The following is a 13,807-nucleotide window of genomic DNA, read 5'->3' on the forward strand; positions in this document are numbered from 1 at the left end:
TTTCAATGACAGCAAACGTTAATGCCGCCCCATCGAGTAGGAATCTCCCGCCCGGTAGACATCTTGAATAAACCGATCAATGTCGCTGATGATCCTAATGGCCTGGTTCACACTCGGCGACGTCGGCTCGCCCATGGCACCCTGCCAGCCCTTGAAAAGCTGCCTCAAGTGGTCACCAGCTCCGAGAACCTCGGGACCAATCATGTCTTTCAAGGCCGGGATGCGACAGGCAGCAAGAAGAACAAGCATCGCGCCGGCCATGCTGTAAGTACCAGGTCAGCGCAGTTCCCTCGTTATCCTGTTCTGTTCGACGATGGTCACTTACGACAGCGAGCAGATCCACGTGTCCACCAAAACGGTCTGGCCAAAGCCCCTCAGGTTGAGAATATGCAGCAGGCAGGCGTCCAAGCAGGCCTTGCAGTTCTTCAGCGCGTCTTGGCTGACTAGCAGCTCGGAGCTGGCCCCGTTGCCGCCGGCCATGCCGCTCAGCATCCACATCAGATACGGCCGGTAGATGACGCTGCGGCAGGTGAGGTACCTCTGCCGCAGGAACCCGCCATGCTCGGTGGCGGTGCTCTGGGAGTTGTTGACCTCGTTGAAGCCGACGCTGAAGGCGAACGACTGCGGGAGGACCTCGCGCCACTCGTCGAGCTGGTGGTTCAGCTCGGCAACGACGTAGGGGAAGCGCGCGTGGTCGAGGGCGGCGCCGGTGCCGCGCGCGTAGAGCAGCTGGTGGACGCGGTTCAGGAGGCGGCGCATGGAGATGCACGCGAGGAAGTACAGCGAGGACTGCTCCTCGACTTGCGGGTCCCGGTGGGTGTTGTATTCCCCGGGCAGAGGCGTGGATGATTCGGTGCGCGCCACGCCGGACTGGGGGAGGCCCGAGAGCTCGGCGAGGTAGTCGCTGGGGCCGGTGTTAGCTGACAACTATACTCCCGGGCGGGTACGTAATGGGTTTGATGCACCTTTCGAGGATGTAGCAGGACCAAAAGATCCTGCGGATTCGCTCTTGGTCTTCTCCTGACTCGGACTCTGGAGGGTAGGACAGCAGCAGCAAGCATTTTGCGGATGCGGCGTTGATATATTCCCACGCCTGTAGCGGGCGGCGCAAGAAGGCAAAGTACATACTACAAGTCACGTCAGTAGCCAAATAGCGAACGCTGGGACAAAACCAAACTCACGCCGTAAAGAACAGGCAGTGGGTTGCCGTACTGCCCACGTTCGTGTGCACGACGTGCAGCTTCTTCAGCACGCTGTCAAAGTACATGTCACCCATGGCCTTCTTGGCGGCCCTGCGCTTTCGGTCCTCCTCACTCAGGGCGGCCCCGCTCGTCAACCCGGCGGTAACCTGGCCCGCGCACCCCAGCGCCATGGTCAGCAGCGCCAGGCACACCAGTATGCTGTCTTCCTCCGGGATACCATCCGAGATCAGATTGCGGACCTGTGTAAGCTGGCTGCGCGACATGGTTGGGTACCAAAAGTTGATCGTCTTCTCAAACGACTCGATGATGCCCTCGATGTCCTCCGCCGTCACATAGGGGTACATGGTCGTCGAGCGCGTCTTGACGGCAGGCCGCGACTGCTCGAGGTGGAAGATGGAGACATACCCGTCCCTCATGCTCGAGAAGACGTCAAAGTGAGGCCACTGCAGGACCGACTCGGTCGTGCTCGTGTGCATGGAGTCCAGCACCGCGTTTTCGTAGTTGTTCTGGTACTGCGTCTCGGAGATGGGCGTGCGCTGCGGGTGGTGGATCTCGTTGAGCGGCGACCCGGAGAAGGACCCCCGCGACGCGGACCGGAGGGCCGGGGACACGGCGGACGGGCGGTGCTCGGCAAAGGGCGGCGCTCCCTTGAAGGCCCCATCGTGGGAGGGATTCGGCGAAAAGTGGAACAGGGACGAGGAGGAGCCGGGACTGACGATGGTGGCCTTCATCTCGTGGAGGAACTTCTCCACCCGCAGCACACCCTCGAGGATAAGGTCGCTCTTCCCGCGCCTGATGACGTACACACGTGGATGGTCAGACTCTGGCTTTTCCTCCCCGAAGACCCAGAGGTTGTTGGCTTCCTTTTTTTTCCTTCTTCGGGTACCGGGGATCACGGCGCCGGGCGCCGGTGGGACTTACGAGTTAGCCTCGGATCCATAGGTGCATTCCTGCTGCGATGCAGAACAGGATGCGCATGGTGTGTTGCCATTGCATCTGGGCGGGTTTCGTCAATCTTCCTGCGGTCCCGACAGCTCGGGACGACCTGGTCCTGGTCGTCGCTCGGTCGCACGTACCTGATCTTCCTGGCGCGACATGTATCGCACTGCAAAACGCAACGTCAGCCAGCAAGCTCCTTGGGTCTTGGGCGTGATCGACCCCCTTCAGTGCCAGGGCGGTGACCTCTTGGCCAGCCGTGAGAAGTAAACTGTGCCGCACTGGGCGAAGATCTGCAAGACGCCGCAATGGAAGCAATTGAGAGTGGGCTGTTATGCTACGTGGAAACAGGATATTGCGAAAAAGAGACTTTTGACGGTTTCAAGCGTGAGGCGGCGTCGCCGCATACAAACAAATGTCTCCAATTCCCCCAAAATGGCCCATGGCCTGACGAGCCACTGGAAGAAACAGACGACAGCACAGCTGGTGCTGCAGAGACAAAGACGAAATGATGCAATTCACTTACCGCATGGCTCGTCCTTAACCTCTTCCTGGACGGCTCACCACTCAGGTCATTGTCCAACATATCCATCGAAGCAGCTTAGTCGCATGGCGTAGCAGCGGGTTCCGCAGTCAGGAACTTAGTTCGATCCGAAGCGGACCGAGTGTGAGAGGGGAAAAACGGAGTTTGGGGGCAGCGGGAAGAAAAAAAAAGAATGGACGCACAAGGGGGGCCAACAAAGAATCCTGGCAGAAGGCCTGCATATATGCACCCACGTGTGGTGCGGGGGAGGAGGCCGTGTGGAGAAGGGGGTGGGTGAGGGAATTGGAGAAACCGGACGGGCTTGGCCCAAGATGGGAGGATGGTAACATGTACGTACAAAAATACGGCCTCCAGCATGGAATCAGTTAGTCCACGTCCAGGACCGAGGCCTCGTTCCGCGCTGCCCCGGGTAAGTCGCTGGAGCCATGGGCGGGGAACCGGACGGGGAAATGTCCTTACACGGCATCGCGAACCGCATGGGCTCTCAGACGTACGCGTGTGGGGGGTGACATCCGCATGGCAAAAAATGCCGGTTGCTTTTTAAATGGTCAGGTGTTCCCCCTCCAGTCTGTCGGAAATCAAGTTGGGGAAATGTGCTTCTGTCTTTGGTCATGTTATGCCGGACTAAAAAAATATCACACACGAAAAAAAAAAAAAAAAGTTGAATTTGGCGGCGCAGGTCGTGCCGCTCCAATCACATCAGTGTTACCCCAATCTCACAGTGGTGGTCTGTTCATCCAACTTGCAAAGACTCGGCCGGATCTCTGCGCCGAACTCAATTCTCAAGCCAGTCTGAAGCTAGTAAAGTGGGATAACTGGCTGCGTACTGTATGTATACCGAGATATCTAATCAAAACCACTGCTGCAGGTAAAACCCGGCGTTTCGCCCGGCATTTCACCCGGCATTCCGCCCGATACCACTCCGCAATCATCACCGCCAAAGCACGGCCCGGTGCGGGCAACTCAAACATTGACCCACTTTTCATCCTGGCCGACCTGCATCGTGTTCAGGACAGTCTCGGCCGATCTGGGTTCCAAGCTCTTCTTGACGGGGTTCGGAGCGCCAAACACTTCCTCCAGCTCTTCGAGCGTGCGGTCCTTCGTCTCGGGGAAGAAGAAGTACTTGGAGCTGTGTCAGCGCAATGTCTCTGCGATCAGGCCGGGAAGGTGATGACTTACAATAACAACCGCCTCAAACAGGTCCCAGAAGATGAAGACAATGTAAAAGTAGTACTTGATGTGGAGGAAGGCGGGTCCACTGGAGTACTGGATGATGGTGCTTGCCACGGCACTGGCAAAGTTGCCCACGGCGGTTCCCTTGGCGCGGGTGGCGGTGCTGAGCGACTCGGCAATGTACATGCTCTGAAGAGGAGTCCAACCGAAACTAAACACAATTCCAAAGATGTAGATGAAGGCAATGGTCGTGTTGGCAGACGCAGCGTTGCTGGTGTCTTCATTAGACAGCTTCGACGTCCCGGTCATGACGGCGAAGCAGAACGAGCAAAAGATGATGGAGTAAATGAGGAGCGGTCTGCGGCCGACAACGTCCGTCATGCGGGCCCCGAGAAGGGACGCTCCGAAGCACAGAACAGGGTTGATCGCGTTCAGTGCCAGGACCTTCTTCTCCTCCTCGACTCCCGCATTCTTCAGCATGGCAGTCATGTAGTAGCTGCTGAGCGAGTTTCCACTGACTTGGCCAAAGACTGCCATGCCCAGCACGCAGATGAGTCTCCGGCGAGCGGAGTGGGTGTTCCACAGCTCACGGTAGTCCCACCAGGACTTATCCGATGCGTCCGTGCTGATTTGAGACACCATCTCCTTGAGCTGAAGTTGGACAATGGGGTGGTCGACCGAGCCTTCGCCGTGGTATGTCGCGAGAACTTTGGCAGCTTCCTCATGCTTGTCGTTTGCCATGAGCCATCGAGGGGATTCGGGGATGAAGAAGACTCCAACACAGACAATACCAGAGGTCACCCTGCGAATGGCAAAAAAGTCAGCCATCAACGGCCCTCTGCACAAGCGGAAGTATTACAACCAAAAATGGCCAGAAATACGATTTGTTACATGGGGAGGCGTGAAAAGGGACTTACATCTGAAGCCAAATGGGCAGGCGCCAGCCATCGACACCTTTGATGTACGAGCATCCGTACACGACCCAGGACGCAAGAATTGACCCGATATACCAGGTGCAGTTGTATACACCGGTGATAGTGCCTCTCCACGCAGGGTGTGCCATCTCGGAGACCTACGGGGAAATCAAATGTTAGCGTTGACATACCGCCAAGACTGGGGGCCACAAGACACTGACATAGGTTGGGGCCGATACACAGCAGAAACTGACGCCAAAGCCAAGAACAAATCGCCCAGCAAGGAACTGGCCATAACTAAAATCGGTCAGTCGACTGAGGGGGTATACGACCCACAGAAGGGATCTCACGTCTTGGTGGGGGCCTGGATGCAAGTGCCGATAATGACGATCGCAGCGCCTATGAACATGCCCCATCGACGACCAAGGTAGTCATTTGCGGGTCCTGTGAAGAAGACGGCTGCGACACTTCCAATGTTGTACCTGTTTTATTGGTGTTAGATCTTGAAAGAATGTGCAGTTTCGCTGTCCATGGGAATCGACTTACATGGCGAAGATGATTCCGGTGCTCTCATCAACCGTTTCCCTACGACCAACGCGTCAGTTACCTCAAGTGGTGTTGCCGTGTATGAGCTGCTCACTTATTAAAGTACGCCATATATGATTTCATGCCGTTCAGACCTCCCATCTTTGATCATTTCCTGTCAGTATCTCTTCGGGATCGAGCGGGAGGTTATACCGACAAGGGAGCCATCATAGCCGTTCAGGGCACCGTTCAAGTAGGCTAGAACACTGTCAACAAATCAAGTAACATGCAACAGGCACCATGATGGCATTTACCGATAAAGAGGACGGCGTAAAGGCGAAACATCGACTTCGTCCATGGCGAGTACACGCCTTCCTGTGTCTCATGGGCGATCTGCACAGCGGCGTCGACGTCCTGGACGTCAACCCGGCGCTCTTCGGTGTGACCACCGGCCGCAGGGTCGGTCTTCTCGTCGGACATGATAGGAGTGGGCTGCAAGCAAGCACTCGGCTCGAACCAGGTGGATCAAGGGATCAGGAACAGTGGAACAGCGGAGAAACGATGTCTTGGACGGGTTCCATCGATGGAGACGAAAGATGGAGAGGCGATAAGACGGCCCTCTTAAATGCTGTGGCCGCAGAGCCCCGGCCCATCAGAGGACGAGCTGTCTCCCCGCATTCGGGCCATCAGACCATTCATTTAGATGAACACTGCAGCAAAACTTGGGGTAACCAAAGCAGCCCTTTCGACCATGGACCAACAACACAGGCGCGCATGCAGTTCGCAGTCAGCTTTGGCCAGGGTCTAGACATGCTTGATCTGGGGTAAAGACACAAGAACTTTCCGCCCCCCAACAAGGGGCGCATCGAGAAACGCGACCCACCGAATGAGAGCAGGGAAGAGGTTGACAGGGGTATCGGCCGTTGCAACGGTCTGCACCCGGATGGGGGTGCGGGGCCGGCCCCGACTTCCCCGGACCCAATGAAAGCCACATTGGGTCGGGGAAGGCTAAACCTCATTCATCCGCGTGGTGCGGAGTTGCTGCGACAAGACGACAAGGATCATATCGGCGCCGTCCTACACCGACACCACCTGACTCGGAGCTACCCCGAGGAAACTCCATCTGTGCCCCACGTTCGCTCGTCATATGGCGGGACACTGAGCTTCGCGAGAGGCAGCTCGCAGATGGGATTCTGGCGGTTTCCCCGGTATTAAGCCCGACACGTTACTTCACGTGGAGCATTGAGCGCGAATAAATAACGACTGGACCTTGGTGGCTGGTCGCCGTGCTCTCCTGCTTTCCCTCCTCACCAATTCCCCCTCCAATCCGTCCGTCTCAGTCCATCGTTACCCCTCCTCCGAACCGTCACGATGGCCCCCCAAAGCTTGCCCCTCCAAGCAAAGGAGGGAGTTCACGATTATGAGAACCCCGCCGTCTTCCGACGCAACACCCTCTCTCCTCGTGCATACTTCATCCCCGAGACCTCTCTGCTCCTCAATGGCGTCTGGGACTTTCACATGGCCGGCACTCCCGAGGAGGCGCCGCTGCCGGAGGACAAGGGCGACGAATGGGGTTCTATCAACGTGCCCGGCCACTGGCAGCTTCAGGGCCACGGCTACCCGTGGTACACCAACACTCAGTTCCCCATCCCCGTCAGCCCACCATACGTTCCCAGCGAGAACCCCACGGGCACATACAAGCGCACTTTTCACGTCCCGTCGACTTGGGACGAGAAGTCTCAGCTGCGCCTGAGATTCGACGGAGTCGACTCTGCCTACCACATCTGGGTCAACGGCGTGCTCATTGGCTTCGCCCAGGGATCGCGAAACGCGTCCGAGTTCGACGTCACAAGCATCCTCAACAAGGACGGCCCCAACGAGCTCTTCGTGAGAGTATACCAGTGGTCCGATGCGACCTACATTGAGGACCAAGATCAATGGTGGCTTTCTGGTGAGTGACAGCCGTATTCCTCTGCCCGTCGGGCACCCATTCTTAACCAATTCCAAAACAGGCATCTTCCGAGATGTTACCCTCCTGGCCGTCCCCGAGCCCACAAGAATCGAAGACTGGTTTTTGCGCACCGACTTGGACGAGAAGTACGAAGACGCCACACTCCTTGCGACTGTCGACGTCAAGGCCGCCGAGAAGGGCACCCTCAAGCTCACCCTCAGCGAGCTGGGGAAGAACGGCGGCGCCGTCATCGCCACCACCGAGGCCGAGGTCAACGCCAACGACTCCAAGATCGAGCTCAGCATCCCCGTCACAAACCCCAAGAAGTGGACGGCCGAGACCCCCTACCTCTACCGCGTCGACATCACGCTCGGCTCCCACGCCATCTTCCAGAACGTAGGCTTCCGCAAGGTCGAGCTGAAGAACGGCCTCATCTCTGTCAACGGCGTGCCTATTCGCATCAGAGGTGTCAACAGACACGAGCACCATGCCCACTTCGGCCGCGCCGTCCCTCTCGAGTACGCCAAGCGCGACCTGCTCATCATGAAGAACCACAACATCAACTCCCTGCGGTGCTCACACTACCCGCCCCACCCCCGACTCTTCGAGCTCGCCGACGAGCTTGGTTTGTGGGTCATGAACGAGGCCGACCTCGAGTGCCACGGCTTCTACGACGCTATTGCCCGCCCCCAGGACGTCGATGAGGCCGCGGACTACGAGGAGCGCAAGGCCACCACTTTCCCCCTGGCTGGCAAGTATACCAGCCAGAACCCCGAGTGGCGCGAGGCATACCTCGACCGCATGGTCCAGCTGGTCCAGCGCGATAAGAACCACACCAGTATCATCATGTGGTCGCTCGGCAACGAAGCCTTTTACGGCGATAACCACAAGGCCATGTACGAGTACAGCAAGAAGTTCGACCCCGGCCGCCCCGTCCACTACGAGGGCGACGTCAAGGCCGAGACCGCGGACATGTACTCTTACATGTACCCTCCTATCGGCCGCTTGACCAAGTTGGTGAACACCGAGGGCGTCAAGGAGGACGGCACCTTTGACAAGCCCGTTATTCTCTGCGAGTACGGCCACGCCATGGGCAACGGCCCCGGTGGCTTGGACGACTACATCGAGGTCTTCGAGAACCTCCCCCGTCTCCAGGGTGGTTACATCTGGGAGTGGGCGAACCACGGTATCTGGAAGGAAGACCCCGATGGCAAGAGCTACTATGCCTACGGAGGAGACTTTGGCGAGCGTCCCCACGACGGCACCTTCGTCATGGACGGTCTCCTTCACAGCACCCACGATCCTACACCCGGCCTGATCGAGCTCAAGAAGGCCTACCAGCCTCTTCAGTTGTCTGTTGAGGGCAACCAGCTTGTGATCAAGAACAAGTACGATTTCGTCGGCGTCGAGCACCTTGCCTCCACTTACAAGGTTGAGGAGTTGGGCGAGAAGTAAGTTGAATGTTAGGCTTGATGCACCCAGGACCATGTTGGCTAACCGTGTAAACCATAGCTCTGCCCTTCTTGCGGCCGGCAACCTTGAGATCCCCAAGATCGCCGCCGGAGAGACCGTCAAGGTCGACCTTCCCACGAGCCTCGCAAACATCAAGTCCGACAAGGAGGTCTACCTCACCGTGACCTTCCGCCTGAAGGACTCCACCAACTGGGCCGAGCCCTCGCACGAGATCGCCTGGATTCAACACAAGCTTACCGGTGTCGCGGCGGCTCCTAAGCTCGCCAACAGCACCCTCAGCTCCAAGCTGCAGGTTCAGAAGTCCCGCGCCAAGGCCACCGTCTCCGGCTCCGACTTTGCCATCACCTTCGACACCGCTCGTGGCTACATCACCTCCTGGACTGCGGCCGGCGTGCCTCTCCTGGAGAAGGACGCCTCCACGGGCGCCGCCATTATCCCCAACTTCTGGCGTGCCCCCACCGATAACGACAACCCCAACGACGCGCCTTACTGGGTTCGCTTCGGTGTCAATGCCTTTGACAGCCAGCTCCGCTCTCTCAAGATCAACGAGTCGACTGACAAGGTCGAGGTCGTCACATCGACCTACCTTTCCCCCCGCGTTCTCGACTGGGGCTGGCAGACGACCACCACCTACACCATTGATGCCACTGGCCGGCTGACGATCGCCGTTGACTTGAAGCCCGTTGGCATCAAGCCGACGCACATCCCCCGCGTTGGACTGAACCTGCGCCTGCCCAAGTCGCTCAACAACGTCAAGTACCTCGCCCTCGGCCCCGGCGAGTCGTACCCCGACAAGAAGTCCAGCCAGCGCCTCGGCGTCTTCAGCGCGACGGTGCCGGAGCTGCACCAGCACTACGAGGTGCCGCAGGAGGGCGGCAACCACCTGGAGACGCGCTACGTCAAGCTCACCGAGAGCCATGGCCGCGGTCTCCGTGCCACGCCGGCCGACGCTGCCGTCTGGTCCGAGGAGGAGTGGCGCCAGTTCAGCTTCCAGGTCAGCCGGTACACTTCCGAGACGGTGCAGAAGGCCGCGCACCCGTGCGACCTTGTCGAGGAGGACGCCACGCTGTTGCGCCTCGACGCCCGCGTCGCCGGTGTCGGCACCGCCGCTTGCGGACCCAACGTCCGCGAGGACCTGAAGGTGCACGTCGGGGAGTTCAAGTTTGGCTTCGTGCTGGAGAGAGTCGGGTTCTGAGTTTTTGGTCACGGTTGAGACGCGGCGACGATGCGAGTAGAAAAGAGTCAAGGAAAAATGACACACATTTATGATGGACTAGAGCTAGAAATGGCACGAATGATTATGACTACGCTGCAATTGGATGTACTCACGCCGTTGAAGGTCCCGACTGCTTCGGGTGATTTCAACGAGATGAAAGTAACAGACCCAATACCAGCACTGAACGAGATTTGTTCTCCACATTAACATTGACGGAATTCACTCCGGGAATCGACCATGGTACATGAGCTATACTTTTACCCCTCCAATCACAACCGGCCGGTTGGCCCAATGGCAAGGCGTCTGACTACGACTAAACATGTTATCAGGAGATTCTGGGTTCGACCCCCAGGCTGGTCAATTCTTTTGCCCCTTCTGTGAAAGGCAATCGACTTTTAATTTTAATTTTAGGATTCCGAATTGTATGTATTAAGTTGTCTGTCGTGCGTTGATCGCATGTAAAGTTACTCCGTACTTCCATCGCACAACTGGAACTACGGCATCTGTGGCGTAGGGCTGTACGTGCAGAGTTAGAGCGATTGCCGCCCGCCCATAAGCTGAGTGCAACCACACATTACAATACCCTGGCGATTCTCTGTGAGAAAGCCACCCCATCATAGGTGAGGATCTCGAAGCTCCCCAATTATTACCCTAGGCAACAACACGGATCCAAATCCTGGTGTACAGCCTGCTTACCCGCCTGTAGATAAATGCACTTCGCCACACTGGTCGACTCACAGCTGAACCAGCCAGCCACTTCAGGATGTCATCCCACTGCCTTTACAGCCTCGGAAGACATCCAATGTCTTAAGATGGTCCATTGCCTGTGCCTTTACCACTGCTCTTTCGGAGCTTAAACCTGTGTTTGCTTTGATTGCTCAATTGCTGTGTCACTTGTTTGCATGCCTTTCCGAGAACACAGCAGTTACACCTGTGCGCATCCATCGTGAGGACTAAGCAGCGGGGAAACGAAACTGTCCCTTTCCATCAGATCTCATACCCCACAATGGCCGACCCGTTGGGCATCATCGGCGCGATCTCAGTCGCGGCGGCAGCAGCCAACAAACTGATCACCGTTGTCTCCAACATCCAAAACGCGCCCGCAGAGATCACCAGCCTCAACTCGCACGTCGAGACCCTGGCCTCCATCCTCGAGTCGGCGAAATCGCTGTGCGAAGATGAGCGGCTCACCGAGGCCGCAAAACCGCTGCTGGACACGGTGGAGAAGTGCGTCATCAACTGCGAGGTTGCCATCCGACCTCTGCAAAACGAGCTGGAGCCCTTGGCAAGCGGTTGGATTCGAAGCCAGTCGATGATGGTCAGGCTGCAGTGGAGCCGGAAGAAGGGAAACGTAGAGGTCATGAAGACGCGGTTGGGCGATGCAAGAGATTCTTTGGGCGTGGCAGTGGTGGTTTTGAACGGGTGAGATGTCGACGGCATCGACGCTGTTCGTGTGCTGTCTGCTGACGAGAATCCAGCTACGTCACGGGGAAGGGACAGGCCGAAATCCTCAACGAGTTGACGGCAGGCTTTGAGAAGCTCAGCCAAAATTTCAGGCATCTGGACACTAGTCGCACCTTGCGAAAAACGCTAGAGGACGATTTGGAGACTTTGGTATCATCAGGCACAGTGGCAGGCGAGTCAAAGAAGGAAATGTTGGACAGATGGGTCGATATTCAGGCGTCAGGCACTGCGGATACTACCGCGATGCCACTCGACCTAGACGATAGGTGAGTTCAAGAGCTTACAACATCAAGGCCAGAGAGAAGGAATGGCCGAATGATCAATAGGGGGCTAATATGCGCCTAGGGAGATTTCGGGCATTCTTGCGGCCGATGATGCAGAGAAAGTGTCCGAGCTACTGGCATCGGGAGTGCTCAAATTAGATAAGAGCCTCCAAAGCCGGACAATTCTTCATCGCTGCGCCCTATACGATTCCAAACATATCGCCGAAATCATCCTTGGGAACGGTGCACCGGTAGACGCAAAGGACGTGGATCGACTCACACCGCTAGATATCTGTATCAGAGAGCAGTCATGGGGAGTTGCGGCGGTTCTTATCAACCATAGCTGCTCTCTGAAGGCTCTGACTACCAACTTCTTTAACCTACTGGAGGTCGATGACTTGGCTTCCATCAGACCAGTATTGAGAGCTTTAGCAACACGCGTCAGGGGTTCCAAGGATGGGCCCTTTTTCATTCATCAAGTTGTGGAAAGGAACGAGCCCAGGATTCTCAGCCTTCTTCTTGAGGAAGGTTTCGACGCAAACGATTCAGAATACGGTATGTCTTCACCACATGCGGAAAAGACTTTCGAATTTCCGTCTTCTGTACTGACGATTCCGCAGGATGTCTCCCGATTCATGTAGCCGCGGCGCTAAACCATGCTGCCTGTACCTCCATCCTTCTGCAACATGGTGCCGATCCCAACGCAAAGGTCCCCAGAGAGGCCAGAGACCTCTTACGACCGAGCATACCCCGCCACAAGCTCATACTGGACGGCATGGCAGATGCAAGGACCATGCCACTGGGACTCTGTGGCAAACGCAGGGATACCGAAAACCTGCGGATCCTGCTCGAACACGGCGCGGACCCAGACATTCCCTTCCCGCCCATTGGTAAGTCATGCATACCCGCAATCGCTTGCAATGCTCCAATCTAGATTCTAACTCGAATTTGTAGGAGATGTATTCCTAATCCCACATTGCGCGACGCAGTTCACACGCGCGGCGCAGCTGGTCCTAGAAGCCGGCGCCAACCCAAACCTGCAAAACGTCAAAGGCGAATTCCCGCTGTTCTGGGCAGTCTCGTGTCACAACATGAAGCTTGTCAACCTCCTCCTCGACCGCGGCGCCGATACCGAATTGAAGACCAACAAGGATTACCGCGAGATGACTGCGCTCCACAGGGCGATTGAGTGTGGCGCCTTTGGCATGGCACAGGTGCTCGTCCAACGTGGTGCGAGCCTGCACTCGAGGAATGGTAGGAATGAGACGCCGCTCGAGATGGCAGAGAGAAAGGGTGCCTCAAACATTGCAGAGATGCTACGTCAGCGAATAAACTCAGAGTCGCAGTAGAAGCAGAATAGCAAATCATTGGCCGAGAGGGGTTTAAAGGATAGGAGTTGTATTTGCTCTATTTTGATGACGGAATATATGGGTAGCTTCTGAGGTGACGTCCTGAACGACAAATCCAACGAATAGGACGCAAGAAAACAGGAGACGTTGGAGCGCAGAGATATCAAATCCCTCACTGACAATATGCACCATTTGTTTGGACAAGCCAGCAGCACGCGCTGATCCCTAAAGGATTGAAGGTAGCAACTGCGGCCTGAAGCCTGAAGCCTGAAGCCGGTGGTTCAACAGGAAAATAGGCAGAACTGGAAAACAAGAGCATTAGAATAAGCGCAATTAATACCATCGATATCAACATGACTGGCAGAGTCCCAGTCTCCGTCTCTTGTATGAGTACCGATGTGAACCCTGGTGCGGGGTTAAGAATGCAGTGAAATAGATACGCCCAGTGCCCAAGATATTCCGTTGTACCATGTACACGCAAAAGTGAGGATCTCCACCCATACTTGTACGTATATAATGTATGGTGCTTTGGGTTATATCTGAGTTTGATACCAAGCTTGCCCATTGCACTTAACATAAACCCTTGAAGCATGCATTCCAACAACGGTTCCGAACCACAATACATATTTCCCTCCGATGATCGAGGCTCCGCGCATATTTTGCATCCAACATTACAGAGCAGCGATGTTTCAAAATTCCACTTCTTTATCCAAACTTGGGTTCTTGTTATCCCAGTTTCAGGAGATTAGACAACACTTACTGTTAGAGTGGAGTTTCAACTGAATCTGAAATTTGTG

The 13,807-nt window shown here is 56.3% G+C and overlaps 4 protein-coding genes across 4 annotated transcripts; 2 read left to right on the forward strand and 2 right to left on the reverse strand.

The window, feature by feature from the left end:
* Positions 1–18: 18 nt before the first annotated feature.
* Positions 19–2,730, reverse strand: EsH8_III_000054 (Zn(II)2Cys6 transcription factor; the record flags this gene model as incomplete). The annotated part of the gene is made up of 7 exons (XM_083261779.1): positions 19–262; positions 326–904; positions 966–1,127; positions 1,182–1,994; positions 2,124–2,198; positions 2,279–2,307; positions 2,665–2,730. The coding sequence occupies 7 exons, from the start codon at positions 2,728–2,730 to the stop codon at positions 19–21; spliced, it is 1,968 nt and encodes a 655-aa protein (XP_083122266.1).
* A 915-nt stretch (positions 2,731–3,645) lies between these two features.
* EsH8_III_000055 (sugar porter family MFS transporter) lies at positions 3,646–5,774 on the reverse strand (the record flags this gene model as incomplete). The annotated part of the gene is made up of 9 exons (XM_083261780.1): positions 3,646–3,804; positions 3,862–4,657; positions 4,773–4,927; positions 4,991–5,066; positions 5,120–5,251; positions 5,316–5,354; positions 5,410–5,449; positions 5,508–5,552; positions 5,609–5,774. The coding sequence occupies 9 exons, from the start codon at positions 5,772–5,774 to the stop codon at positions 3,646–3,648; spliced, it is 1,608 nt and encodes a 535-aa protein (XP_083122267.1).
* An 891-nt stretch (positions 5,775–6,665) lies between these two features.
* On the forward strand, positions 6,666–9,913 carry EsH8_III_000056 (glycosyl hydrolases family 2, TIM barrel domain-containing protein; the record flags this gene model as incomplete). The annotated part of the gene is made up of 3 exons (XM_083261781.1): positions 6,666–7,245; positions 7,307–8,696; positions 8,758–9,913. The coding sequence occupies 3 exons, from the start codon at positions 6,666–6,668 to the stop codon at positions 9,911–9,913; spliced, it is 3,126 nt and encodes a 1,041-aa protein (XP_083122268.1).
* A 1,027-nt stretch (positions 9,914–10,940) lies between these two features.
* On the forward strand, positions 10,941–13,010 carry EsH8_III_000057 (ankyrin repeat domain-containing protein; the record flags this gene model as incomplete). The annotated part of the gene is made up of 5 exons (XM_083261782.1): positions 10,941–11,356; positions 11,413–11,664; positions 11,744–12,216; positions 12,282–12,551; positions 12,616–13,010. The coding sequence occupies 5 exons, from the start codon at positions 10,941–10,943 to the stop codon at positions 13,008–13,010; spliced, it is 1,806 nt and encodes a 601-aa protein (XP_083122269.1).
* Between the last annotated feature and the right edge of the window lie 797 nt (positions 13,011–13,807).

The sequence above is a fragment of the Colletotrichum jinshuiense genome, chromosome 3 (assembly GCF_051148585.1).
Source record: "Colletotrichum jinshuiense chromosome 3, complete sequence".
In the NCBI taxonomy this organism is placed as follows: domain Eukaryota; kingdom Fungi; phylum Ascomycota; class Sordariomycetes; order Glomerellales; family Glomerellaceae; genus Colletotrichum; species Colletotrichum jinshuiense.